This window comes from Gracilinanus agilis, chromosome 3 (assembly GCF_016433145.1).
Source record: "Gracilinanus agilis isolate LMUSP501 chromosome 3, AgileGrace, whole genome shotgun sequence".
Lineage (NCBI taxonomy): Eukaryota > Metazoa > Chordata > Mammalia > Didelphimorphia > Didelphidae > Gracilinanus > Gracilinanus agilis.
Window position 1 is genome coordinate 88313154 of NC_058132.1, and position 26122 is coordinate 88339275.

Here is a 26122-nt window from a genome sequence, read left to right on the forward strand (position 1 = left end):
CCATATCCACATTATTTTCATAAATGATCAGCTTCACTATTATTCAGAACAGCTCACGTGGTAAATGAGCACACACACACAAAGAACATCACCTGTATCTACCCTAAGCAAATCGAAGTTTAGGTAGAGAAATGGACTTTCTTTGTTTGAGGCATATATGGGTGTTTTTTTCTTTTCCCCCTTTGGCAGCTGGAGAGATGGGAGCATTTTTTTCCCTATTTTTTTTTTTTTTTAAATAGGAGATGGGGCTTGTGTGGGCAGGCCTAAAGTTGGAGCAGGATTTGCTGGTGTTCTCGCTTCTACTGTCCTTGCCTGAGCCTAGTCCTAAAATTCTTCAGATTCAAGAGGCTAACGCCAAGGCTGGGGCTGGGCTTGGGGAGGAGATGGTGCAGGCCGAGGCCTCTTTCAGTTTTTCAGTCAGCATGTATTTACTAAGCAATTAATCTAGGTTATGCTGTGGTCAGACGCTGAGTAAAACAGTTCCTGCCCTCAAGTAGTTCACAGTGGAATGGGGGAGACGATACGCAAACAATTAATGGAAGGACAAGGCTTAGACTAGATGAATTCGGAATAATAAGGGAAAGAAAACTAGCATTCTTTTCAAAAGTTGCTGTCATTTGCTCCCAGCAAGAGGGGTTCGGTACTATAGTCACAACATGAAGTAAATAGCAAGAGAAATGATTCTCCGGAGTTTCTGCGCAGGCTCCTTTCGATCGCTTCTGCACCAATCACAACACCCCAAGCGATGTGTTGTCTCCTTTTTTCCCCGCCTCCTGCTTCTTTCCCCAACGCGTTCTATAGGGCGCGAGTGACGTCATCGCGCTCCAGAGTGTGTAACGATATTACGCACAGCGTGCACCGGAAAAAGAATTTCGCCTTCCGTTTTTTGTTCGGCGGTTCTGGCGGCGGTCCTGTATTTGTCGCGACTTCTCCTCTTCCTCGGCAACCCAACCTCTCACCGTGGTCTGTGATGGGGCGCACGTCGAAAGACAAGCGTGATGTCTACTACCGGCTGGCCAAGGAGGAGGGCTGGCGGGCTCGCAGCGCCTTCAAACTTCTCCAGCTGGATGAGGAGTTCCAGCTCTTCAGCGGTGTGAGTCGGGCTGTGGATCTCTGCGCCGCCCCCGGGAGCTGGAGTCAGGTGCTGAGTCGCAAGCTCGGGGAGGATGGGTCCCCGGCCTGCATCGTAGCTGTGGATCTGCAGGCCATGGCGCCCTTGCCCGGGGTGGTGCAGATTCAAGGTGACATCACCAAAGCATCCACGGCGCAGGAGATTATCGGGCACTTTGAGGGGGAGCCTGCCGATTTGGTAGTATGTGATGGCGCCCCTGACGTCACTGGGCTGCACGACATTGACGAGTACATCCAGGCCCAGCTTCTTCTGGCGGCCCTCAACATAGCCATTCATGTCTTGAAGCCCGGTGGGAGCTTCGTAGCCAAGATCTTCCGAGGCCGGGACGTCACCCTACTCTACTCCCAGCTTCGCATCTTTTTCCCGGAAGTGGTGTGTGCCAAGCCCCGGAGCAGCCGTAACTCCAGCATTGAAGCCTTCGCTGTGTGCCGCGGCTTTGCGCTCCCGAAAGGCTACGTGCCCAGCATGCTGAACCCCCTGCTGGACCACAGCTACCACGGGGACTTCAACCAGCTCGAGGGCCCCACAAGGGTCATCGTGCCCTTTCTGGCATGTGGGGACCTGAGTGCTTATGATTCAGACCGCACCTACCCACTGCAGCTGGAGGGGGCCCATGAGTACAGGTACACGCCACCAGCACAGCCACCCATCAGCCCGCCCTACCAAGAGGCCTGCAAACTCAAGAAGTCTGGGTGTCTGGGTCGGTGCACACTGCACCCTGAGTTTTTGTCCGATTCCCAGGAGCAGGGATCCACTGAGTCTGAGGAGGATAGCGAGGATGAGAGCTACAAGGATAGTGACAAGGAGGAGAGCGACAAGGAGGGTGAGGAGGAGGGCGAGGAGGAGGGTGAGCAAGCTCCTGACCAAGCCTCCGACTCCCTCACCCAGGACCCCTAGGGAGGAGTCCCCCCCCCCCCAAAAGGACCTCAGTAAACATTCTTATAGCTTCCAAGGACTGTAATCCTCTAGATGCAAGCTTTTCCCTTGATTATTTCTCCTACTTGTTGGGTAAACTTAAAGGGCTTGGGACTTTGCCAGAGCCGTAGTTAAGATTGATAGACGTGTTTGTGTGTGTTTATGTGCCTTTTTATTTACAATTAAATAAATTTTCTTATTTATGTTAAATTTGACCATTTTCTTCATAATGAAAATTAATTTCATTAATGTCTTTTTTATATTGATTAAATTCTTCTCAATATCTCTCCTCCCAGAGAGGCACTCTCTATATAATAGTTTTTATTTTTATTTTTTATAGTAAAGGGAAGATGGGGGCATATAGGTACACTTTAGTGGATAGAGAGACTGAGGTCCTATGTTCAAATTTGGTCTCTGACACTTCCTAGCTGGGTACCCTGGGCAAGAAACTTTAACTCCATTCCCTATCTTTTATGGCTCTTCTGCCTTAGAACCAATACATAGGATTGATTCTAAGATGGAGTGTGACAGGGCTATTTATTTTTAAAGAGAAGAGAAAAAGAATCAGTAAAACTTATCACTACTTTGCAAAACTGGGAAAAAATGCAAACTTCTGTACCCCGGAAGGCTCCCAATTTTACAGAGTAATAGGGGAAGATATTTTCTAATATATCTTGGAGTAATTTTTTTTTTTTTTTGTAATTCTATAGCATTCACTTTAAATTGTTTTGTGGTTGTTCTTATCTATATTTGAGTTACAGGAGTAGTTTGGCATTTGCTTCCTTTAATAGGAATTAACCAAAGTGCTTTTTGATTGGCAGTTGAGTGACTTGTAATCCTAACCCTTACTTTCTAATTCCTGTTGATGCATGTTTTTCTTTGTTTAAATTTAGATAATTAGGTACACATAGTTGCAAAATCATCACACTAACTCAGATCCGATTTTTTGTTGTTTCTGGAGAAACAGGCTGTGAGAAGTATGGGATTATTTGCTACTTCCTTTCCTTTTGCAGCTAACTGCATAATATAAGACTTGGGAAAGAGGGAGTTAACCAGGTATTTTCTTCTTAGACAATGGGGGTTAAGTGACTTGCCCAGGGTCACACAGCTGGGATGTGTCTGAGGTCAGATTTGAACCTAGGACCTCACATCTCTAGGCCTGGCTCTCATCCACTGAGCTATCCAGCTGCCCCTGACGAAGTATTTTAATGTAACAACTAAATAAAATAAAATAATTAAAACCCAACAAGGAGTCAGGACATGCCCAGGCTTCAGCAGCAGATCTACAAAGAGTCATATTACTGCAAACTCCTTGTTACCGAGATGCCCTACTTCTATGTGAGGAACTTCCTTTCTGTAGCCTGCAAACACTTGTTTGTTTTTTATCCCTGAACCCTGTGTCTCACCCATATACCTGAGGGTTTTTCAATTTTGAGAGTTTCTTTAAAATTTTTTTTTATTCTGATATAATTCCCAAGCTTTTTGGACATTTATTCACTTTTGTAAAATTTTATTTCAGGTTGGTTAGTTTCAAAATTTTAAAGTCTGAAATAAACACCTACATTGATTTTATTATGCAATTAACTAATCCTTAAAAGCAAAGGAAATGGCAAATATTCCCATACTTCTCACATGTAATTATATTCAAAATAAATCAAAATTCAAATGAGTTAACATTTCTAAAGTTCTTTACAAACTTTAAAGCACTATATAAAGCATGGTATATATATATATGCTGGTAAAACTATAAATTGATAAGTCTTATGATTTTATCATTAGATGACTTTTATAAGCCTTTACAACTTTTAGTCTGTGAGCCTAAGAATCCTAAGATCCTAAGATATGTAATTTGTTATATTTCTATCTATAACATACTTTAAAAATTATACTTAAATGATTCAGTAGTTGTATGACACATGAATCTGTCAGTAGGAGCATTCCCTTTGTGGCAGATCTATTGTCCTTTCAGCTGGTAATATTTTTGTCTATATTTCTGTAAATCACATAGAATTTAACACTTTCTTCCTTTGGTGAAGGTCAGTGAAAAGAGATCTAAGTTTGGATTTAGATGATTTGAGCTTGAATTTCTACCCACTAAGTACCTAACAAATTTGGGGAAATCATTTCACTTATGTCGTTATTGCTTTGACAGATGAAGAGGAGAGGAGGGAAGAAGATCCTTCAGGAATCCTCTAAATGCTTCTCCAAGCCTCTGAGTTTCCTCCTAGTTTTTCAGCATCATCTGCTTTGGGAGAAGGAAAATGGGGATAATGCTGATGAGGCAAGGCAAAGAAACAAGCTGTGGCTTCTTGGGATTGTCTCTACCTGCTCTGTAATAGCTAGCATTTATAAAGGGCTTTGCCACTTTTTTATTTCCACAGCCACCATGGGTGATATCCTGATTTTATAGTTAAGGAAACTTAAGTAGGATAAGTGGTTTGTCTGGGATCATACAGCTATTAAGTGTCTGGGGCTTGATTTGAACTTAAGTTTTCCTGACTATCCAGCACCCTATCCAAAGCACCACCTAATTGCCTTGTAATTATAAAGCTCCCCATTTCTTGAGATTTAAAGTTTCTTCTCAGCTTTGACTTCAAAATGTGAAAGCATTATTTTCCCAGACTAAATCTTGTATACTTGAATTTTGGGAGTGGGAAAGGTAATAGTGGTGGTGAAGGAAGGGCTACGGTTTTTATTTTGGAAGAATATAAGAACCAGAGTTACATCTGAGTCTCAGTATCAAGATCTACTGTTCCAGAAGGGCCAGTGGATCTCTGAGGGATGGCATATTTCAACAACCTAAGAGTCAGCAGAACTAGTCCCTTGTCTTGAGAGTAAGTGGTTCTGTTTTTCATTATATCTATTAAATGAACCTGAAGAAATAGTTCTCAACTTTCATTACTGACATTCTGTGGATCTATTGTGAAGTTAGTGCCAGTGGACTTCTACTCAGCTACAACTTTAGTAGTAACTGAATGATTCTTTCTCCATGACCTCAGGCAAATCATTTTCCTTTTCTAGAGTTGCAGTTTTCTCTGCAAAATCAAGGAGTTAGATTAGATAGTCTCTTCTAGTCATAATATGGTACTTTGAGGATTTGTAGAGCACTTCAAGCTCCTTTTTCTAGATACTTCCTCCAAAACATATTTTCCGTAAAGATTATTATTCCATAATGCTCCCTCTCTCCACCTCCACTAACTGATTCTTGAATATCAAGTGCACAGAAATGCCTACATGCTTGGGTCAGTGTAAACATCTTGTTGGAGAGTAGAGGTAGATGATCATCCCAATGTTCACCTTATGGTGTTCTGGGGTTTTTGTTCTGGGGTTTTTGTCTCCTTCCACAAGATAGTACCTATCTCTTCCCTGCCATCTTCCCAATTGATAGTACTCCTCATGCCACAAGTCCTAGGCAAGGTTTGTGCTATTTGTCCCAGGTGCAAATAATTACTAAGGTACCTTTTATGTTAAATCCTTAGCAGTTTGATTTGTCTTGTGGTCAGTGCTTTGTATATTGTATTGAAAAAACTATATAAATGTGACATAAACTATATAGCATTTGTGATATTCTTTCTTCACATGTATGGGCCCCATCCATTTACATAAGCTCTCCCAGCTTTCAAGTACTCTTTACATTTACATGAACTCAACAACCAAAGTTCATGAGTCTACGTGGACAGGTTTGCTTTTATTAGAAGACACAATTAATTAAATACAAATGCATTTAGTGAAACACATAGTAAAACTATGGAACAATATTATAATTTTTAATGATAGCATAGTGTCATTGTGGAATGATGTGTACTTGATTCTGCTGGTCTAGAAACAGAATTCAATTCCAGCCTTGCTTTTCCACACCTTGGGAGATATTTAAAGATGAAATCTTTTCTTTGGCTACAGCTCTCTCCTTCCCCCTCTTCTCTTGGAGAATTGATCAGTCACACTCATTTAGCTCACTTTTTTAATCTACTAGTGGTATGGTGGGTTTCAGGTCCAGGTTGTCCCATCCTTTGCTATTTTATCAAGTTCATATCAGACAAAATGTTAGTGGTACAATCACAATAGTTCAGAGGCCCCTGTTAGGAAAATTCCTAATATTCAGACAAAAGTTATACCATGGTTTAATTTCACATTTTCCTTAAGTCTAGCTAATCCCTGGCCTCTGTATTTGAGACAGGATCAGTGTTTAGGAAATATAAAGTTAAAAGAATGAACAGGCTATTTTACAATATGGGTACTGGAAGTTTTTAAAAAAAAAAAAAGCAGATCATTTTTGGAACTGATTTTATTTAAGAGATCATTACAGGGGCAGCTGGGTAGCTCAGTGGATTGAGAATCAGGCCTAGAGATGGGAGGTCCTAGGTTCAAATCCAGCCTCAGACACTTCCCAGCTGTGTGACTCTGGGCGAGTCACTTGACCCCCATTGCCCACCCTTACCACTCTTACACCAAGGAACCAATACACAGAAGTTAAGGGTTTGGAAAAAAAAAAAAAAAAGATCATTACAATTGGTAAGCTCATATCTCCTTTTCAAAAATGTTTGCAGAAACCCGATGCCCTACTTCACTGGTTTCCAACATTTTTTATTTCATGAAACCTTTTTAACAAAAAGTGACTTGTGAATCTCCAGGGTAATTTAATATATTATTCATAATATTCTTTTAGATTTATTTATCAAGTAATTACAATAACCACAATGATAGCTGTTGTCTAAAAAGGCTCTAAATTAGAATTTATGTATTATAATTATAAGCACAAAATTAACTATATGTAATTATGAAAATTAAAATTATAAAACTAAAAATACATACACCGACAGAAAGTCCCCAATTGAGAACAATGTTGCTAACCAATTTATTTGAAAATCTACTAGATAGAAAAATGATATCCATATGAGAATAAATTCAAATCAGAAAATCTTAATACTTCAATGAGAGACAAGTGAGAGATGGTTTGAAGATGGCTCTTAATGAGAATGCTTAATGGTGGTTTTCCAACAAAAAGGTAATTATGCTGCAAGAAAGCAAATGTTTATAGGTGCAACTCTGTCACATGAGATGAAGAGGCATATTTACAGGGTAACGAGAGAATAGAGATCCTACTCTGATACCATGAACACAAATGAAGAAATCTTCATGTGTCTAAATATAAATTGGATGTCAATTTACCTGGATTGTTGATCCTTGTGGCAGTTTGGAAACAATAAGATGAGAGATTGAGAATCAAAGACTGCATTGAGCTTGATTAGAAGTGATCAGAGTTTGATGTAGTTTACTGCATGAACAAGAAAATCACATGCAAGATCATGGTGTTTTTAAATCCATGCAGAAATTTAAAAAGCTTCAAACATACACATGCTTGTTGTCACTGAGAAGAAGCATATATTTGTAACATAATTGGGCAGTCATTTACTACTTAAGATTCTGTTAAGGAATATTTAGCATGAACTCCATGGGGTATCACTGAGAACCTCTAAGAAGTTGGTGAATCACAAAATGGAAATCACTGGCCTACCTCCATCTTTTCCCTTCTGTGCTGTAGCACCAGCGTTTTTTTTAGTTTCTCCTTTTGGTTTCTCCTGTTATTGCCTGTGTGCCCAAAATGCTTTCCAGTTCAACTTATTAAGTCTAAATCAGGTCTGGACCCCACTCTTCCTTCCTTTCAGGCTGTTCTTTCACAAACATATATTATTTCTCTTAATACTTCTAGGTATCACCAAGGCTCTCTTGTTAAAATTTAGTTCCCATTGCTTTCAGGGCTACAAAGCAGTGCTTGTCTCTCTGAACTTTAAAATCCTGGAATGCCAGGCAATTCTCAAACCCCTGTTACAATAATAAGAAAATAACAATAGTGCATTTCCCCCCCATAAACCTGCTGACCCCTCCTTTAAGTAGATACAATGTCAGTGGGAAGAAAGCATACCCTTCGAGAATATGAGTGTAGAAGCAGGTGTGGAAGGAATATGTATGGCCTGAGCACACCTATGGAAAATGTTGGGAGGGAAACTCTTGCTTCTAACGTTGTAGGGCTGCTGATGTCTTTTAGTCATGATATTATGTTGCTCTCTGGACCTGTTCCATGATGACTGACTGCTGGACATGATGCCACGGTCTGATTCTCTCTCCTATTCTATCTTTCACTCGCTTAATGATATATAAAGATAAAGGTTTCAACAGGGATGTACTGTGCAAAGCCAGTTTAACAACCAGCTCTCCCCTTCCAAATGATGAATTCGGTTATATTTTTTAAAGTCTACTCTGCCTTATTAACGTTTTCTCCATCACTTTTTTTTTAAACCCTTACCTGCTGTCTTAGTATCAGTTTTAAGACAGAAGGGCAGTAAAGAATAAGCAACTGGGGTTAAGTGACTTGCCTGTGGTCACACCGCTAGAAAGAGTTTGAAGTCAGATTTGAAATCAGGTTCTTCTCAACTTGATCTGGCACCCTATCCATCGTGCTACCTAGCTGCCTTTTCTCCTTCACTTTCTTAAGTCTAGACCAATGAGGTCAAACTCAAGTAGAAATGAGCCCAGCAACTGCATATTAACTTAGAAAACCATAAATTAACATTATTATATTTTTATTTTGTTAAACGTTTCTCATTTACATTTAAAAAAAATTTTTTAAACCCTTAACTTCTGTGTATTGGCTCCTTGGTGTAAGAGTGATAAGGGTGGGCAATGGGGGTCAAGTGACTTGCCCAGGGTCACACAGCTGGGCCTCATTTACATTTTAATCAGATTCCTTCTTGAACTCTGGTAACAGAGTTTGACAGTTTCTTGTCTAGACAGTCAACAAAGCAATAAATAAAATCCTGATTTGTAGCATTTGCTTTTTTTCCAATGCATAAATACTCACTCTGAAAATTTAATAGTTGGTTCTCATTAGTCAAGTTGCCACCAGAATCTTCAGGAACAGAGGACAGCCAGAATTTCTTCCATTGCAAGTTTATTCAAAAAAGCAGGACTTAGAGTCCATAATCTGGATTTATTTTTCAACTTTGACCCTTGGTAGGTTTGTGAGCATGATTAAGTCAATTAATTTTGTTTAGCCTTAGTTCTTTCATTTGTAAAACAGGGATAATAAGAACACTTGGCTTACAGGGTTGTTAGGACCAAATGAGATGATATATTTAAGGTGCTTGCTATCCTTAAAGCACCATAAAAATGACACCAGTTATCATTAATAGGCAGGCAACAAGCATTTAAGTGCTTATTATGTGTTAAACCTGGGAATACAATAAAAATAAAAAGACAGTCAAGTAACTTGCATTCTATTTGGGAAAAGATAACTTATAATGAATGGTGAAAAGGTGGAGGGGAAGTTTTTCCCTGAAGGGCCTGGTGGGAGAGAAATCAGATGGATTGCTGGCCTGGGCCCATCACCCAAATGGCTCCAAGAAACTTATCAATGAGAGAAGGTGACTGCCATGGTGGAGGGGACATTCCAAGGTAAGAAGGCTTCAGGGTCTGAGTGAAGTTCTAGAGTGAGAAAGTAGCTGAGTGATGGTGGCAAAATCCTGAAAATTATTATCACGAAAAACATTCACACAGCCTGTCTCAAAAGTCTTATAATTGTTTCAAGCCTTAAGAGCAAGAGGAACTGAAAACCTCCATTAGAGCTGGTTTCAAAGGTGTCCATGCCTTTCTCCATCATCACCAGTACTAGAAGCCACCTGGAGAAGAGAAAGGAGTGGAGCATTGGTGAAATAGAAGCAAATTTAAGAATCATGGTTTCAAATCTGAAAGACCTCATATCTTGGAAAATACCTTGTCTCTGAGGGTGGACTTTGGGCCATTTGCCCCGAGATTTGTTTGCAGCTTTCATCACAGGTACAAATGTTGTTCTGATGTGTGAGAACTCATATGAGAGGAACCAAGAGAAAATGGCAAGAACTAATGACATACTCCAAGAAAGGCATATTCAGGCTGAAAATCTGTCCTCTGGATATTCTTGAACTTGTCAAAGTCTCTTCTTTTTTTTTTTTTTTTTTTAATTTTAAACCCTTAACTTCTGTGTATTGACTTATAGGTGGAAGAGTGGTAAGGGTAGGCAATAGGGGTCAAGTGACTTGCTCAGGGTCACACAACTGGGAAGTGTCTGAGGCCGGATTTGAACCTATGACCTCCCGTCTCTAGGCCTGGCTCTCAATCCACTGAGCTACCCAGCTGCCCCTCAAAGTCTCTTCTTGAAAGTGGTACTGAGCATGCAATGGTCCAGATGTAGTCCATCCAGGACAGTTTACTGAAGGCCTATCTCCTTCCTCATTGTGGACACTCCAATCTTTTTAATGGAATCAAAGATTTAATAAGTTATTTTGGCTGATAATGGGGCTATGGTCTCATATTGCTTGCCCTGTGGGGCTAAGCTGTGCCTAAGAGATCCCATTTATTCTAGCTGGAGTTAGCTAGGAGATACAGTGTGTAGGATGGTGGATCTGAAGACAGGGAGACCTGAGTTCAAATCTGATCTCATATAATTTTTGTTCTTGAGTCATTTTTCAGTTGTATCCTATTCTTTATGATCCCATTTGAGTTTTTCTTGGCAAAGATACTGGTGTGGTTTGCCATTTCATTCTCCAGCTCATTTTACAGATGAGGAAACTGAGACCAAAACACACTGAGACCAAAACAGTTACATAACTAGTAAGTGTCTAGGGCCATATTTGAACTCAGGAAGATGAGTCTTCCTGACTCCAGGCCCAGCACTCTTACTAGTTGGGTAACATCATTTCACCTCTGTTTGCCTCAATTCCTTCAGCTATAAACTAGAGATAAAAGTATTACCTATTTCATATGTTTGTTAAGAGAATCAGATGAGGAAATATTTGTCTTTAGCACAGTGCCTGGCACAAAATAGGGACTGAATAAATATTCCCTCCCTTCCTCAAAGAGTTCAAGTTATCAAGATTGGATGAACTAGATTATTAGATACTAAGGAACCCTAGCAAATGTGTTTGTAGAGCTGGTGATCTTTGAAAAGTTTTGTCAAACAGGAGAAATGTTCCAATACCTGAAAAAGACAACAGTCCAGATTTTTTTATAAAAAGGAAAGATTTCATTCTTTAATTTATAAGCTGATGAACTTAAATTTTGGTTCTTAACAAAATCTATGATGTGCTTTGAAAAGAAAGCACTTTTAAAAAATGAAGAATAAGAACAGTGGTCACTAGGATCTAACATGGATCCATCAGAAATAAATAATTTCAGTCAAATCTTATTTCCATTTTGCCTTAGTCGGTCAGTAAATAAACTTCTGTTAAGCACCATAGCACCACCTTTGCTTAGCTCAATACTAAACATGAAAAAGAAAGATGTTCACTACCCTCAAGATGCTTATAGTTTAATGGGGGAAGGAACATAGAAAAGGAAACTGAAAAGTGGAGATGGATTTATTATACTTAGATTTTAGAAAGAAATTTGACAGCATCTTGCATGATAGGTGGGAAAATGTAGGCTAGGTGATGGGAAGTTTGGTGGCTTTAGAACTCGCTGAAAAACCAGATCCAGAGTAGTGAAAATGGATTGATATCAACCTTGAAGCAGGTCTCTAGTGGATTATCCCAGCAGTGACAGAGAGCTGAGTTAGATAAGTAGGATTTAGGATACATTAAAGTTATAACTGAATAACTGAACTAATGGAATAAATTCCAAAAAGTAAAAGATACTAGAAATAAATATAAAGTACCAAGATCACATTCAAGATGGAGTGGTATGGCACAATTCATTTGGAAAAGATCTGGGTATTTTAGTGAACTTCATCTTCAATATGAGTTACCAGTGTTACACCATAGTCAGAAAAACTAATGACCTTAGGTTGTGTTAATAGAAAAATTATGTCAAGAATGAGGGAAATTATAGTCCTTTTTTCTCTCTTGGTCAGGCTATATTTGAAGTATTATTGTCAGAAAGACTGAGAAACTGAAAAGTCTCCTGAAGAAGAGGAACAAAGGGCTAAGTAGATAAGAAACTAGGACACCCAAGGATGGGTTGTAGGAATTAGGGATGTTTATCCTGGGGAAGATGCACAGGTTACTTTTTTATGTTTATTAAAAATTTTTTTTCAGTTCCTTCCTCCCTCCCCATACCATAGAAAGTATCATCTGGCAAACAATTATATATATGAAGATTATGTCTTTTGTATTCTCACCTTAATTCATTCTCTTGAGGTGAACATTCATATTCTTCAGATATTAAATTTGTAGCTATATACAATATCTTTTGTTTCTACCCATTTTACTCTTCATTATCTCATGTGGTTCTTTCCAAGTTTTTTTTTAATTAATATGCTCATTGTCTCAGATGGTGCAGTAGTATTTCATATCATATGCTACATATATGCAATAATATACCACAATTTATTAAGCCATTTCATAACTGATGGATATCCCCTTGATTTCCAGTTCTTTGTCACCACAAAGAGCTGATATAAATATTTTGGTACTAAATCCTTTTTCCCTAATCTTGTGAAATAGAACCAGCAATGGTATTCTGCATCTAATGGTATTCATAGTTTTCTAACTTTCTGGACCTAATTCCAAATTGCTCTCCAAAATGATTGAATCAATTCACAGTTCCACCAAAAGTGTATTAGTGTCCCCACTTTTCCACATCCCCATCAACATTTGTCATTTTCCCCTCTTATTTTTTTTTGCCAATCTTATGAGTGTGAAATAATACCTCAGAATTATTTTGGTTTGCATTTCCTTAATCGGTAATGATTTAGATACCTATATATGACTTTGATTTCTTCATCTGAAAACCATTCGTATCATTTGCCCATTCATCAGTTGGGGGATGGCTTTTATTCCCATAAGTTTGAAAAAAATTCTCCTTATATTTTCTGTAATGAGGCCTTTATCTGAGAGACTATGAATATTTCCCCCAATTTTCTGATTTCTTTATAATTTTGGCAACATTTGTTTTATTTTTCCAAAAAAGAACAGAATAATTAAAAAAAAACTTAGAAAGACCTACATGAAATTATGACATGTAAAGTAAGCAGAACCAAGAGAACATTATATGCAGCAAAAGAAATTGTTTGAAAAATCAGTTATTTGTGTCCACCTCCAGAGAAAAAATTGATAAATAGAAACAAGCAAGACATAATTTTATATATACATATATCTTTTATCTTTTCTTTTCTTTTTCTTTTTCTTTTTCTTTTTCTTTTTTTTATTTTTTTTATTTTTTTTTTTTGTCAAATGGTACCTTCTCTAGTGCCAGGAAAAGAGGTAGGGATAGAGGGTGTTATCTGAGAATTAACTTGTCTTCAATGCTACTTCTGATGGTGGTGGTGGTTTTTGTTATGGTAGTGGTGACATTTCAATTCAGGAAGCACTTAACAATGCCTCTCATGTGTCAAGAACTGCTCTAAACATTGGTGGTTTGAAAACAAAAAAGAGACTTCCTTATGCAGGGAATATGGTTTATTTTTCAGAAGCTAGGAGATTGGTTTATTTATGGAATGCCTTCCTTTTAACAGCCTTGTGAGTTAATAACTGTAAGTATTTTTACATGAGCTTTATAGATGAATTAAATATGACTCAGTGGGGATTTGCTTAAAATCACTCAAGATTGTCTGTGGAGGAATTGTTAAATTTTCCTGTTGACTCTCCAGTGTACATGGAAATTGCAGAGAAGCAAATTTTGGTTTAGAGAACACTTCCAAGTAACCAAGGCAATCCAAAAGGATCAGGCTGCTCTGAGTGGTAATAGATGTTTGTTACTAGTGTTCTTCTAGAAGAGGCTGGATGTGTTTTTGTTAGAGGGATTGTAGAGGGATTGTTGGTCATTTCGAAGCTGGACTGGATGCCCAGAGAAATTGCATTGGTAATGGGAGTTTCCCCATCAGGACATTACCATACAAGTTAAATTTCAGGTCTAGTCCAACCCAAACCATTCTTGTTTTACATAAAGTGATAATTATTACATTTTCACAGTTGTGTTTGAAGGAAACACTATGCAAACTTAAATCTCTCTATAAATGTCCACTATTGTATTGCTGAGGTCTTTTCCAGTTCTGAGATCAAGCTATTTTGCTAAGAGACAGAATTTGAGAAGTTTTGGATAGCCCTCTTGTCACTTTCCCTTTGTGATGTAGAAAATAAGCTCTAATTATATACTATCTGAACAATCTTCAGATGTTTCACCTATTCCTCACAGTGGATGTCTGAGTCAAGGAGGGTGAATCCCATGGAGACTCCTGACCTTCCATCCAAACATATTAAGTTAACATCTGGTTTAATAACCTGTCACCTTAAACTCTGATTAGCATGAATCAAGCCTAAGGAACCCAATCTACCAATAAAAATTTGGTAGAACACATTTGAACTATTATGTTCAGTTCTGGATGCTACATTTTACTAAAAATTTGAAGCCCAAACTCAGAATTTGTCAAAGCACTAAATTCTCATCCTCTAATTAATAGTTGTTTGTAGTTCAACCTTTGAAATCAAAAGTTGTTTTTATTTTTAAATTAGAAATGATGGCTCTAATCTTTATCTGAGAGCAGTCAGATGGTGCAATAAAAAGAGCTTCGGAGTCAAGAAGACCTGAGTTCAAATCCAGCCTCAGATATTTATTAGCCCTGTGATGGACAAGCCATTTAACTTTTGCCTCAGTATACTCATCTGTAAAATGGAGATAATAATAGCACCTACCACTTAAGGTTGTTTTGACAATCAAAGGAGATAATATCTATAAAGTGCTTAGCGCAGTGTCTGGCACATAGTGGGTCCCACACAAATGTTAGTTATTATTATTATTTTTATCATCATCATCACCTTCATCACCACTATCATCATTATCATTGAAGGGGTCCAGGACAGCAAACTCTATTAAAGTCCCATCTTCCATTAATATTTTGTGTATCCTTGGGAAAATCCCTTCTAGTTTCTAGATCTCAGTTTCTTTAGTTGTAAATAAAGGAGTTGAATGAAATTCTCTCTAATATTCCTTCATATCTACATGATTTCAGACAAACACAATGAAAACTTCAGGATTTTATAAGATTCTCTATTATAATTTAGTCTATGACAATGATGGGCAAACTTTTTAAAGAGGGGGCAAAAGGAATGGAAATGCTCATCTGTTGGTCTGTTTCTAAGGCAACTCTTTTGAAGTTTCATTGTATGATATCCTACTCATTGTATTGGTCAGATTAGGAATAATGTGGCTCAGCCAGATAGAACATTTCAGGGGGCTGCATCTGGCCCGCAGGCTGTAGTTTGCCCATCACTGGTCTATGCAATTAATATAACAAATAAACCCGATGACCATAAACCCAATTGTAAGTTAGGTTTATTGTGTCATCATATCTCCTGAAAATGAAAACTTACAAAATGATATAAAATGTCACAAAAACAATGTCTAAACAGATTTTTTTAGTGATCCACAAGGTTCAAACAGGATGCATATTACAATGGTCAAAACACTTTAGAATAATTATTCAAAAGGAAAAACTCAAAATCCCAAATGCTGCTCTACCTCATTTTTAGTCCAGGCTAGACATCCTCTCCTGAGCCAGTTGGGTCCATCCCCATGATAAAAGGTCATGGGGCGGATAGTACAGCAGCCCAAGTACCTGCTACTCTTTCTTAAAGAAATGAGCCAATGTAATGGGTTTTTTCCTCTTTACCTGAATGAACCAAAGTCACATGTTCCATTGCCCTCATGAGTGACTGGTTCTTCTACTTCCATTAGTCCCCACTACTGCTTAGATTTTGCCACCAAATTGACAGTTAGGCTAGTCTTAGTCTAGGGCTGGTCCAGTCAAGTCTTCCTATTTATTCTTCCTGTTTCTGGGGAGATGGCTCCTCTCCCCCATGCTAAACCCTGACCCTCTTTCTAGAGAACACATGGATGATGCCTTTGCGTATCTCCTTGGTCTTGATGCTATAGACAATTGGGTTAACCACGGGTGGGAAGAAAAGGTAAATATTGGCCATGGTAGGTTGCAGCACAGAGGGGAGGTGTCGCCCAAAACGATGGACCATGGACAGACCAATCATGGGTACATAGTACACAAATACAGCACAGACATGTGAGCCACACGTGTTGAGGGCTTTCCAACGGCTCTCCCCTGAGGCAATCCTCAATACTGTGTGGAGGATGAGCACGTAGGAGACAATGATGAGTAGGAAGTCCAGCCCAAATGTGGAAATTACGATGAAAAGTCCATAGATGTTGTTGATGGAAGTGTCGGCACATGGTAAGTGAACAAGGTTAGGGTGCAGGCAGTAGGAATGAGAGAGGATGTTGTGTCCACAGAAGGGTAAGCGCTGGAGTAGGCCGGTCAGTGGGGCCATGAGCACCACACTCTTGAGAGTAACTGTGGCACCTATTGAAATTATTCGGGGCAAAGTCAGTATGGCTGTATAGCGTAGTGGGCTATAGATGGCCACAAAGCGGTCCATGGACATAGCCAGCAGGATACCCGATTCCATGATGGAGAAGGAGTGAATAGAGAACATCTGGAGCAGACAGACATGGAAGTTGATTTCAGTTACATCAAAGAGGAAAATTCCCAACACAGTGGGAAGTGTAGAAACAGAGATGCCAAGTTCAGCAAGGGCCAACATGGCTAGGAACAGGTACATGGGCTGATGCAAGGTGGGATTCATGTGGATGACATGGAGGATGGTCCCATTTCCAAGGAATATGATGACATACATCAGACAGAAAGGGATTGAGATCCAGATGTGTTCAGCTTCCATCCCAGGAATGCCAGCCAAGATGAATGTTTTAGGTGTGAACCCCACTATCGGACCAGAGCTATTACTAGTCTGCATGATGGTATCTTGCACCACAGTAATAGTTTTGCCTAGTGAATAAAAAACAAAGTCCCTGTCAGTTCAGCACTATGGAGTGAGCTCTCTAGGGACAAAGCCCAGGACTGGACATTGATGAAATAATTGGAAAGGAGTGAATAGACTTGACTCTTTGGAAACTTCAAATCTGATTGGAGAAACATGATTCTTGTTTTTGGGAAAGCTTTTAGTCTGATGGTAAAGATGGGATCTTGGCACGCAGAGAACATTCAGTATCATGAGAGAGAAGTGGGTATTGTTCACAAGGATCTGACGGTCTGAGCTAGATCTTCTCTACAGCTACACAGGACATGTGCAATGGGGTATATAGACCACCTAGCATGTTGGAATAATTGTATAACCATGGGGTTCATCAGGAAAAAAAAACTTCCTAGAGAAAATGAGAGAAGAAAAAAAAAGAATGTAGCTTAATAATTGGGATTGGCAGGGGTTCAATGTTAATGGAAAGGAGACAGAATGACATACTCAAAGACAGAGAAAAACAAGTCATGCTCTGTAGGAAAATAGCCACAAAATTGGGAAAATGAATTAAAAAGTAATCAGCCAGTCAATTGATACATTCTCCCATGGTAAGAGAATGGGAAAGATCAGAGGACCTTAAATCTGGAGACATGGATTTTTGGTTGTACTTCTATCAATTACTAGCTATGTGCCTTTGAGCATGTGACAAACTCTCTGAGCATCAATATCCTCATCTGAAAAATAGGGATAATATTTACACTATCTACCTCACAAAATTCATTTCAAAAAATTGTTTTTTAAACCTTAAAGCATCACATAAAGGTGAATACAATAACTGTAAAGCACTTAGCATAGCACCTGACATATAGTAGGCACTTTAATAGTATGCTTATTTTATTATTGCTATAAATTATTATTATTCACAGTGACTGTAATGCCTACTGTCCTTCTCCCTCCTTTTCTTTAACTGACACACCCTTTCAGCTATAGAGGTTCCCCAGTAACCTCTCTATTTTCTCTGTTCTAGGAACTTACTCTTCATCCTCCCAGGAAATCCATTAGTATTTAATAGTCTTACTTCTCAAACTGTCTACTGTCCATTTTGAACTGGATGACCCATAGCCTTCTTCTTCTTCTTCTTCTTTTTAACTCTTACCTTCCATCTTAGAATTGATACTGGGTATTGGTTCCAAGGCAGTGGTGAGGGCTAGGCAATTGGAATTAAATAAGTTGTAACTTAAGTAACTATAATTTAAGTCACATAACTAAGAAGTATCTGAGGCAAGATTTGAACCCAGGACTTCCCACCTCCAGGCCTGGCTTTCTATCTACCTAGCTGTTTCCCCTTTTGCATAGAATTCTTAAACTCAACAGGTACAAAACTAAATTTATTATATTTTCCCCCAAATCCTTCCCTTTTCCCTACTTCCCTTGACTGTCCAGAGTACTACTATCCTTCCAGACACTCAGATTCAAAATCAATGTATCATCCTCCACTCCTACTCTCAATCCCCATATCTAATCATTTGCCAAGACCTATTGATTAACATTGTAATGTCTCTCTTATATTCTGCCTTCCATCCTCTGACACCACAAATACTCTGGTGCAGATAAAATTGATTTTCCTGAAGCTCAGGTCTGACCATGTCACTCCACCTTCTTGATAAACTCCAGCAGCTTCCTATTATCTCTAGCATCAAATATAAAATCTTCTGTTTTGAATATCACAGCCTTTCATAACCTAGCTCTTACTTATCTCCAGGTATTCTTAAGGTCCAGTGACACTGATGTCTTGGCTGTTCTTCTCATAAGACACTGTCTACCAACATCAGCTTCCTCCCATACCTATAATGTTCTTCCTCCTCTTATCTATTTCCTATCTTCTCTAGCTTCCTTCTGCTAAAGTCTCACTTTCTGCAAGAAACCTTTCCTTAATGACAAGTGGCTTCTCTCTCAGACTTTCTCCAATTTATCTTGGATATTTTTTGTTTGTGCATAGTTTACATCTTGTTTCTCTTGGAAGCTCTTTAAGGACAAGATATGCCTTTGCCTTTCTTTGTATTGCTAGTACAGAATAGGTGTTTAATAAATGCTTATTGACTGACTAATAATAGTAATACTATTAAGTTCTTTCATTTGTATAGGGCAAAGTACTTGCCAAAGAGCTTCCCCACTCATTCTTCCATCTAATAGTCACACCATTACTGAGAAGGAAGCAGGACAGGGCTTTTCTTCTCATCATAAGATAAGAAAACTGAGAACTTTGGAAATCATTGACTTTCTACAAAGTCCAATAGTGTATTAATTGCAGGATAATGACTAAAACATTCATACTCCCCTTTATGGCTCTTCCTGAGAATCTTGCTGTGCCTGTAGATTCATATTTCTCTGCCTACCTCTAGATGAGATGGAGGAAAAATAATGCCCTTCATCTAAAGAGGATGAAGATCAAATGCCTGGAGGCTAGATTTGGACCCGAGAACTGAAGACTGCATCTGCTATTGGGATTCAGGTTATATTGAGGACTAAGGCAAGAATTGGTGGTAGAATTAAATTTGTACCATAAAATGGAAATGGTGGTGGGACCATGGGTTCATGTTCAAGGAAATGGCTGATGCCATGACTATCTTTTATATTTTGCAAAGTTCTTTCATATGTTATCTCATTTGAGCCTCACAACAACCCTGTAAGATAAGTAGGGGAGGGTAGATATTATGACTCCCATATCATTTATATTATTCCCATTGTATCGAGAATAGTAATATTATCAAGTTCTTTTATTTGTATAGGAAACAATATTTCAGAAGATTTGAATGATTTGCTCAGGATTATATAACTAATAAGTTCCATAGACAAGATTTGAAGCCAGGTCTCACTTGACTCTGAGTCCACTGGTATATCATTGATATTGGGGTGTGAGCTTCCCCTAGACATCCCCAAACCCCAAAGGTGTCCCATGTCAGAGAATACATAAAGAATTCACTTTCCCTGGCATTCCTGCAGTGCTGAGGAAAGGTGACTTTGAGCTGAGAGGAATACCCCCTTTGGCCTCTCATCCCATTCTTGATGAATACAGAGAAGCACCTTCCAAGTTGCTTCTGTTTGGAGCTCAGATATCTAACCACCCCCTAAACTGCACAAATTCACTCCCTTTTGACTTTGAGACATAGGACATAAGCACATGACCCATTTCTGGTCCCAGAGTCCCAAAAACATCACTCCATCATCCCACCATCATCCCATCTCTAGTCACATAGACCTTATTGTCAAGAAGGTTTAAATATCCCAAATCCCATCTCCTCTGGGAGGCAGTATTCCACCTGCTCCTGCCTCCTGTCCACTCATCTCAAATTATTCAACTTGCATTAAACTTAATACATTTTTTTTCTATTTTTAAGCTAATTATAGGAACCTTGTCTTTTCTGAAGGTGTCCCTTCCAGCCCAGGTTCCCTAATCAGTTTTCCCACATCATCTTGACACTATATCATGAAATGGAGCCTGGGCTGGAAAGCTGGTCCTGATTTACTGAAGAGCCTAAAGTCATCTAATATGAGTTCCTTTATCTTTTTCTCTTTTATACCACAAACCTCTATTTTTTTCCATCTCTCATCATAGTCCCTTTTTCTTCTGTCGTACATGAGGAATTATCTCCATTTCCCAAGGCTAATCCCTTTACCAATTTCCTAGAGCCCAGTTTTTTCTTTCTTCTCTGAAGCCTCCCACAATCACCTCCTTTCTTACATGTATCTCCAATACTTCCATGGCCATTTGACTATTTTTCTTAGCTTTTCTTCCATAAATTAAAGAAGGAAAAAAAAAGACATCATTTTCCCTGGATCCTTCAAGCTGTTATCTTAGCTTTCTCTTCCTTCTCTATCAATGTTTTAGGAATATATGCCATATTCCTTGTCCATATTTACTACCCATTCAGCCCTCAGTCCAAAGTAATTTGTTTTCAATCCCTTTCATTCCAATGAGAGTGCTATCTGTCATATGACTAAGGACCTTCCAATTACCAAATCCCAAAACCTTTTCTCAGACTTATCTTTCCCAGCATTTACTGTTATTTACCATTCCCTTTCTTCTGCTTGTTCTCTTTTTTTCAGCCTCTGTGACATTACTCCCCCAATCCCCAATTCTTTTATCAAAATAGTATTCATTTTCTTTTGATAGTTTATCTTCTACCCTATTAAACTCAATAATTTAATAGTAGGCCAATTAGTAATGGCCTACTATTTGCAAAGCATTGTATCAGAATGAAGGGATACAAAGCTAAAATAAATCCCTGACTTGAAGGAGGTTATATTTTCCATCCATATCTTTATGTGTGAGTATTTTACTCCTCAGGTTTTTTCTTCCTCCCTATATTCTCCTTTCGGTGATTCCAACCTTTTTCATGCTTCCAATTATCAGCTCTATGAAGATGGTTCCAAAATTTCTACATTAAGTCCAAATTTCTCCTCTGAGATTTTGCCCTAAATCTTTAGCTTCCTACTGGATGCCCTTCTAGACTTCCAGATTCAAATGAATTAAAATGTAACACATTGTCTTCCCTTCAAAACCTGGCTCTCCCAACTTCTCTAATTCTATTGTAGCACCAGTCTCCTCACTCAAACAGGCTCAGAACCTTAGAGTGATCCATGAATCATGAAAATTTCTACCTCTAAAATACTTTTCACATCTCTCTCATACTTTATACTTCCACTGTCACAACCCTAGGCTAGACCCTAATCATCTGCCTCTCATTTGTTCAGCTAACCTCTCTGGTAACTTGCTTTCTACCCCAAAAGATTACCCAATTAATCTTATTGGTCTGATATGACCATGTAACTCTCTAGCTCAAATTTTTTTGAGGTCTTCTATTTTTACACTATGTATAGCATAAAAACAAAACAAAACAACCCTCACCCAATCCCACCAAAAATTTTGAAATATAAGTCCCAAATCAAATCTAATTTTCCAGCCTATTATCACCCCACTTAAGGCATAGTATGTTCTATTAACACTGGACTCATCGTTTTTGGATTTTATCCTGCACTCCTCACCTCTGTTTTTGTGTAGGCTGGTCTCCAAGTCTAAAACTCAATTGTCTTATCTCTGCATACTTAGAACTTTCCTTTTCTCAAAGACCCAAGTCAAGTGCTATCTTCTCCAGGGAGCCATTCCTGATTCCACTAGCTTAAAATGGTCTCTCTCGACTTTTTATGGTGTTATTTTTTTTTGACCCCTGTTCAATTCCACATTTTGTTAAACTTATTTATGTCTTGCTACCTAATACTTACATTGTAATCTGCCTAAGCCCATGAATTCTGTCTTTTTTTACCCTTGTATCCCCAGAATTAAGTAGAAGGCATTTTACATAGTAGGCATTAATACATTGTTTTATTGAACAAAAGGATATGTGAGTGAATGAAACTGGTACTCAGACACTTACCATGATCAGAGAGGCATGTTCAGTTTCATTAGAGGTTGAGAGACAACATATCCATGCTGCCTCACACCTGAAAGCTCCTTCTTTATGGGATTTTGGGGTGAGCCTCTATAGCTTCTTAAATAAGCTGAGGGATGATACACTTGGGCAGCTTAAGTGTTGTGTCAATGAGCATGTGAGATGGTGGAGAGAGAAAGAAGTCCTCTGAGGAATAATTATTCATTTACTTACTATTTTCTTCTGTACTTATTTAAGGAGCTCTTTCTGAATCCCAGGGGACTAAAAGTGAAAACCATCACCAGAACAATGCTCTGGAAAGAAATCAGTCAACAGTGATCTTAGGCAAGTCACTTAATTTCTATTTGACTCAGTATACCAATCTATAAAATGATAAAATTGGACTAAGTGATCTTGATTGTACTTTGTAGCTCCAATCTTTATGTTAATCTATAAAAACTGGTAGTTGGTCTAATGGACATCAAACAGTGCATCCAAAAGAAATTGGATCTCTTTTGCCTTTCTTTTCTCCTTTCTCTCTCTAGGATTTTTTTGAGAAAGAAAGACACATTCAATCAATGTTTGTGAAGCCAGAAACCATTCTAGCCATTTTAGAAAGGAATTTTGAATTATGCTAGAAAATGACTAAAATATCTCCTAGAGATCCACTTAAGAATGTGTTCCAGTGAAGTTAAGCAGAAAAAAAGATCTTTCATATGCCCAAATTATTCAGAACCATACTTTTTCATCATAACAAAGAACTGAAAGCAAATGAGATGACTACCAATCAGACAATAGCTAAATGAATTGTGTTACATGAATGTAATGGAATATTGCTCAGCCACACTAAATTGTTTCAAAGAATTGAAAAAAAAGTGTAGGAATACATATGGATTAATTCATAGTGAAGTTAATGATATGAGGACAATCATATATATAATGATAAAAATAAGTAAATTAAATTAAATTAAATTAAATGCAAAATCATAATGATTACATATCTTTCTTTAATACAGAGTTGGGGGACTATGGATATGGCATATTGCTTATACTGTCAAACAGTCACTGTATTTTTTGGTTTTACTGACATTTTTTTTCTTTTTATTCTCTAATCTTTGTCATAAGGGATGGCTCCCTTCATGGGGAGGGTGTACTTAGATATAAATGTGATATTTCAAAAGAATCTTTAAACATAAAAGTAAGATAACAACTATGACTGTCTTGAAGTAAAAAGAAAAAAAAAAGAAAGATTGACCTAACAATTCATATAGAGTAAAATAAATCCATAAAATATGCTCATGTCAAAATAATAGTTGGATGTTAGTCCATTGAACTTGAGACATACACTGTTTACAGATAATAAATTAGACCAAAGGGTATGCAGTCTTACAACTCTTTGAGCATAATTTCAGACTGCCTCCCAAAATGTTTGGATCATTTCAGAGTTTCATCAACAGTGTATTAGTATCCCCATTTTTTGAAATATTCTCCAACATTTGTTATTTTGCCTTTTATCACATTTGCCAATCTGATAGGTCTGGGATGATATCTCAGAGTTGCTTTGATTTGCATTTCTCTAATCAAAAATTATTTACAGCATTTTTTCATATATTTATATATAGCTTTGATTTCTTTATTAAAAAACTGGCTGTTCATATCCTTTGGCCATTTATCAGTTGGGGAATGGCTCATACTCATAAATTTAGTGGTTTTCTATATATTTTATTTTATTTTTATTTTTTTTTATTTTTAAAGGCAAAGGGGGTCAAATGACTTGCCCAGGGCCACACAGGAGAGTGTCTAAGTTCAGATTTGAACCCAGGACCTCCCATCTCTGGGCCTGGCTCTCAATCCACTGAGCCACCCAACTATTCCCTTTTCTATATGTTTTAGATATGAAACCTTTTTCTGCAAAATAATCTATAAAATATTCTCCCAAATTTTCTACTTCTAATCTTGGCTACATTAGTTTTATTTGTACAGAACAGTTTTAATTTAATGTAATCAAAATGATCCATTTTATGTAACAAAAGGAACAGTTTTAATTTAATGTAATCAAAATGATCCATTTTATGTAACAAAAGGACTCGATATCCTTTTCTCTGGACTTCACTGAGCTCTGAAGTCCATCCACCACGTCCCTCAGAGCCTTCAAGTCATGCTTGTACCAATCGGTCTCCTCCAGAGAAGAGATCTTGGCTTTCACCTCGTTGATCTCCTTCTGGCTCCTCTTTTGGATGTCTGTGAATATGGCGATGTTCTCATTGATGGACTTGGTGAGCTCTGTGAGTTTCTCTTCCACAGTGTACTCCAGGGAGTTGAAATCCTTTTCCCTGGCATCCTTGACCACATGGATGCCATCGGAAAGGTCCTTCAGGATCTCGTTCTGCAATTTTTGCAGCACTTCGATGATACGATTGATCTCGTTCTCCCCTTGCTTAATCGCTTTCTCCATCAGCTCTTGCTTATTTTGGGAGTTTTTCAAGATGGACTCAAAACTCACAAATGTAGACTGCAGCGACTGCAACTTGTGCATGACGCCTTGCAAGCCCTGACCCAGCTCCTCTCTCTGCCTGGAGAAGCCCTCATTCAGGTGCCGGATCTGATGGACTTCCTCCAAAATGTTATGAACATACCAGGCGGAGAAGCCGGCCCCGACAATGAGGGTGAGGTAGAAGAGAAAGTTGAGAACCTTTGCCAGCTTGCCAAAGAAGGAGGAAGAGGAGGAGGCTGGGCAGGCTGCTGAGGATTTCCCACCCCCGCCCCCACCCCGATTGCTGCCTTTGGGGTGGGACTGCTGGGGCTGCTGCTGTTTGGGCTGTTGGTTCTGCTGCTGCTGCTGCTGTTTGGGCTGTGGATTCTGCTGTTGCTGTTTGGGTTGTTGGTTCTGCTGTTGCTGTTTGGGTTGTTGGTTCTGCTGTTGCTGCTGCTGTTTGGATTGCTGGTTCTGCTGCTGCTGCTGTTGCTTGGGTATGATTCAAGAATATATCAGACCCCTATTCTGGGCTGCTAAGTCTAAGAGTTATCTGATGACCCAACTAGAGATTTGGCATAGATGGGCTCAGGATTACTCAGGGTGGATGCCCCATCTTGGCATTCGGAGCCTTCCGAGTCTTGCATAGTAACCTTGGATATCGCTAAAGGATGTATAGAATGGAGATGAGAAGAATAGGGATAAAAGAGAAAATATGAGAAAGCACCTATGGGAGGAACTATGGTAAAGTAGTTTAAAACAAACAAACACTAGGAATTGGTATATTTTTTTTCCCTAAATTGTGCTGATGTTTCTGGTTTCCAACCAGCTTTTAAGTGGAAGACTTATAAGTGACTGATATCTCATGGAAAACTTGGGCCCTCCCCCCTCCCATTAAAAAAAAAAATTATTTTCCTTAAGGACAATTTTCAGTAAAAAAATGGCGGCCAAGGTGGCCTTTTGAGGCGAAACAGGAATCTGATCTTGTTTATCACCACCCGAAGTCATTCTCACCCTTCCGGGATGTTCAGAACATCTTTTTAGAAGGAACCTCGGATTCCTGAAGATGGGGGCCCTTCAGGGAGAAAACTAAACCAAAAACGGATAGAAAATAATGACGCAACCATAGCCCTGTTTTCACAGGTCTATATAGCCTAATATGGCAAATAAATTAAATGGGTTGGAAAGGGGGCACTGGAGAATGCCCAGGAGTTACCATGAGCGTCTATTGCTCGTTACAAAGAGGGACAATTTTTATTTCATTTTTTTTTTTGTCTTGACTTTGAATGAAATGAAAGGAAATTTAAATTAGTCAAGTGAGCCCTTGACTTATCATGGTCATCAGCAAAAGTTGTCAAACCTTTTTGGGGGTGAATTTAGA

General features: G+C 38.6%; 3 protein-coding genes across 3 annotated transcripts; 1 reads left to right on the forward strand and 2 right to left on the reverse strand.

Annotated features, from left to right (window-relative positions):
* Positions 1–902: 902 nt before the first annotated feature.
* FTSJ1 (FtsJ RNA 2'-O-methyltransferase 1) lies at positions 903–2262 on the forward strand. The gene has a single exon (XM_044665891.1). It carries the CDS (start codon positions 971–973, stop codon positions 2027–2029), a length of 1059 nt encoding a protein of 352 aa, XP_044521826.1. The 5' UTR covers positions 903–970; the 3' UTR covers positions 2030–2262.
* A 13614-nt stretch (positions 2263–15876) lies between these two features.
* Positions 15877–16839, reverse strand: LOC123238684 (olfactory receptor 51I2-like). The gene has a single exon (XM_044665892.1). The coding sequence runs from the start codon at positions 16837–16839 to the stop codon at positions 15877–15879; it is 963 nt and encodes a 320-aa protein (XP_044521827.1).
* Positions 16840–16871: 32 nt separating this feature from the next.
* Positions 16872–25388, reverse strand: LOC123241124 (cytoskeleton-associated protein 4-like). Its single transcript, XM_044668829.1, has 3 exons — positions 25308–25388; positions 24356–25233; positions 16872–17085 (listed from the first exon to the last, which is right to left on the reverse strand). The coding sequence occupies exons 1-3, from the start codon at positions 25386–25388 to the stop codon at positions 16872–16874; spliced, it is 1173 nt and encodes a 390-aa protein (XP_044524764.1).
* Positions 25389–26122: the final 734 nt, after the last annotated feature.

Excerpts from the sequence above, each read along its gene's own strand:
- LOC123241124 (XM_044668829.1), bottom strand. The coding sequence starts at position 25,388 with ATGCAAGACTCGGAAGGCTCCGAATGCCAAGATGGGGCATCCACCCTG. Across the intron at positions 25,234-25,307 it reads CCATCTATGCCAAATCTCTA|CAACAGCAGCAGCAGCAGAA; the intron begins GTTGGGTCATCA and ends ATCATACCCAAG. Across the intron at positions 17,086-24,355 it reads TCCAGAGAAAAGGATATCGA|GTTCTCTGCGTGCCAAGATC; the intron begins GTCCTTTTGTTA and ends ATGATACTGAAT.
- LOC123238684 (XM_044665892.1), bottom strand. The coding sequence starts at position 16,839 with ATGCAGACTAGTAATAGCTCTGGTCCGATAGTGGGGTTCACACCTAAA.
- FTSJ1 (XM_044665891.1), top strand. The coding sequence starts at position 971 with ATGGGGCGCACGTCGAAAGACAAGCGTGATGTCTACTACCGGCTGGCC.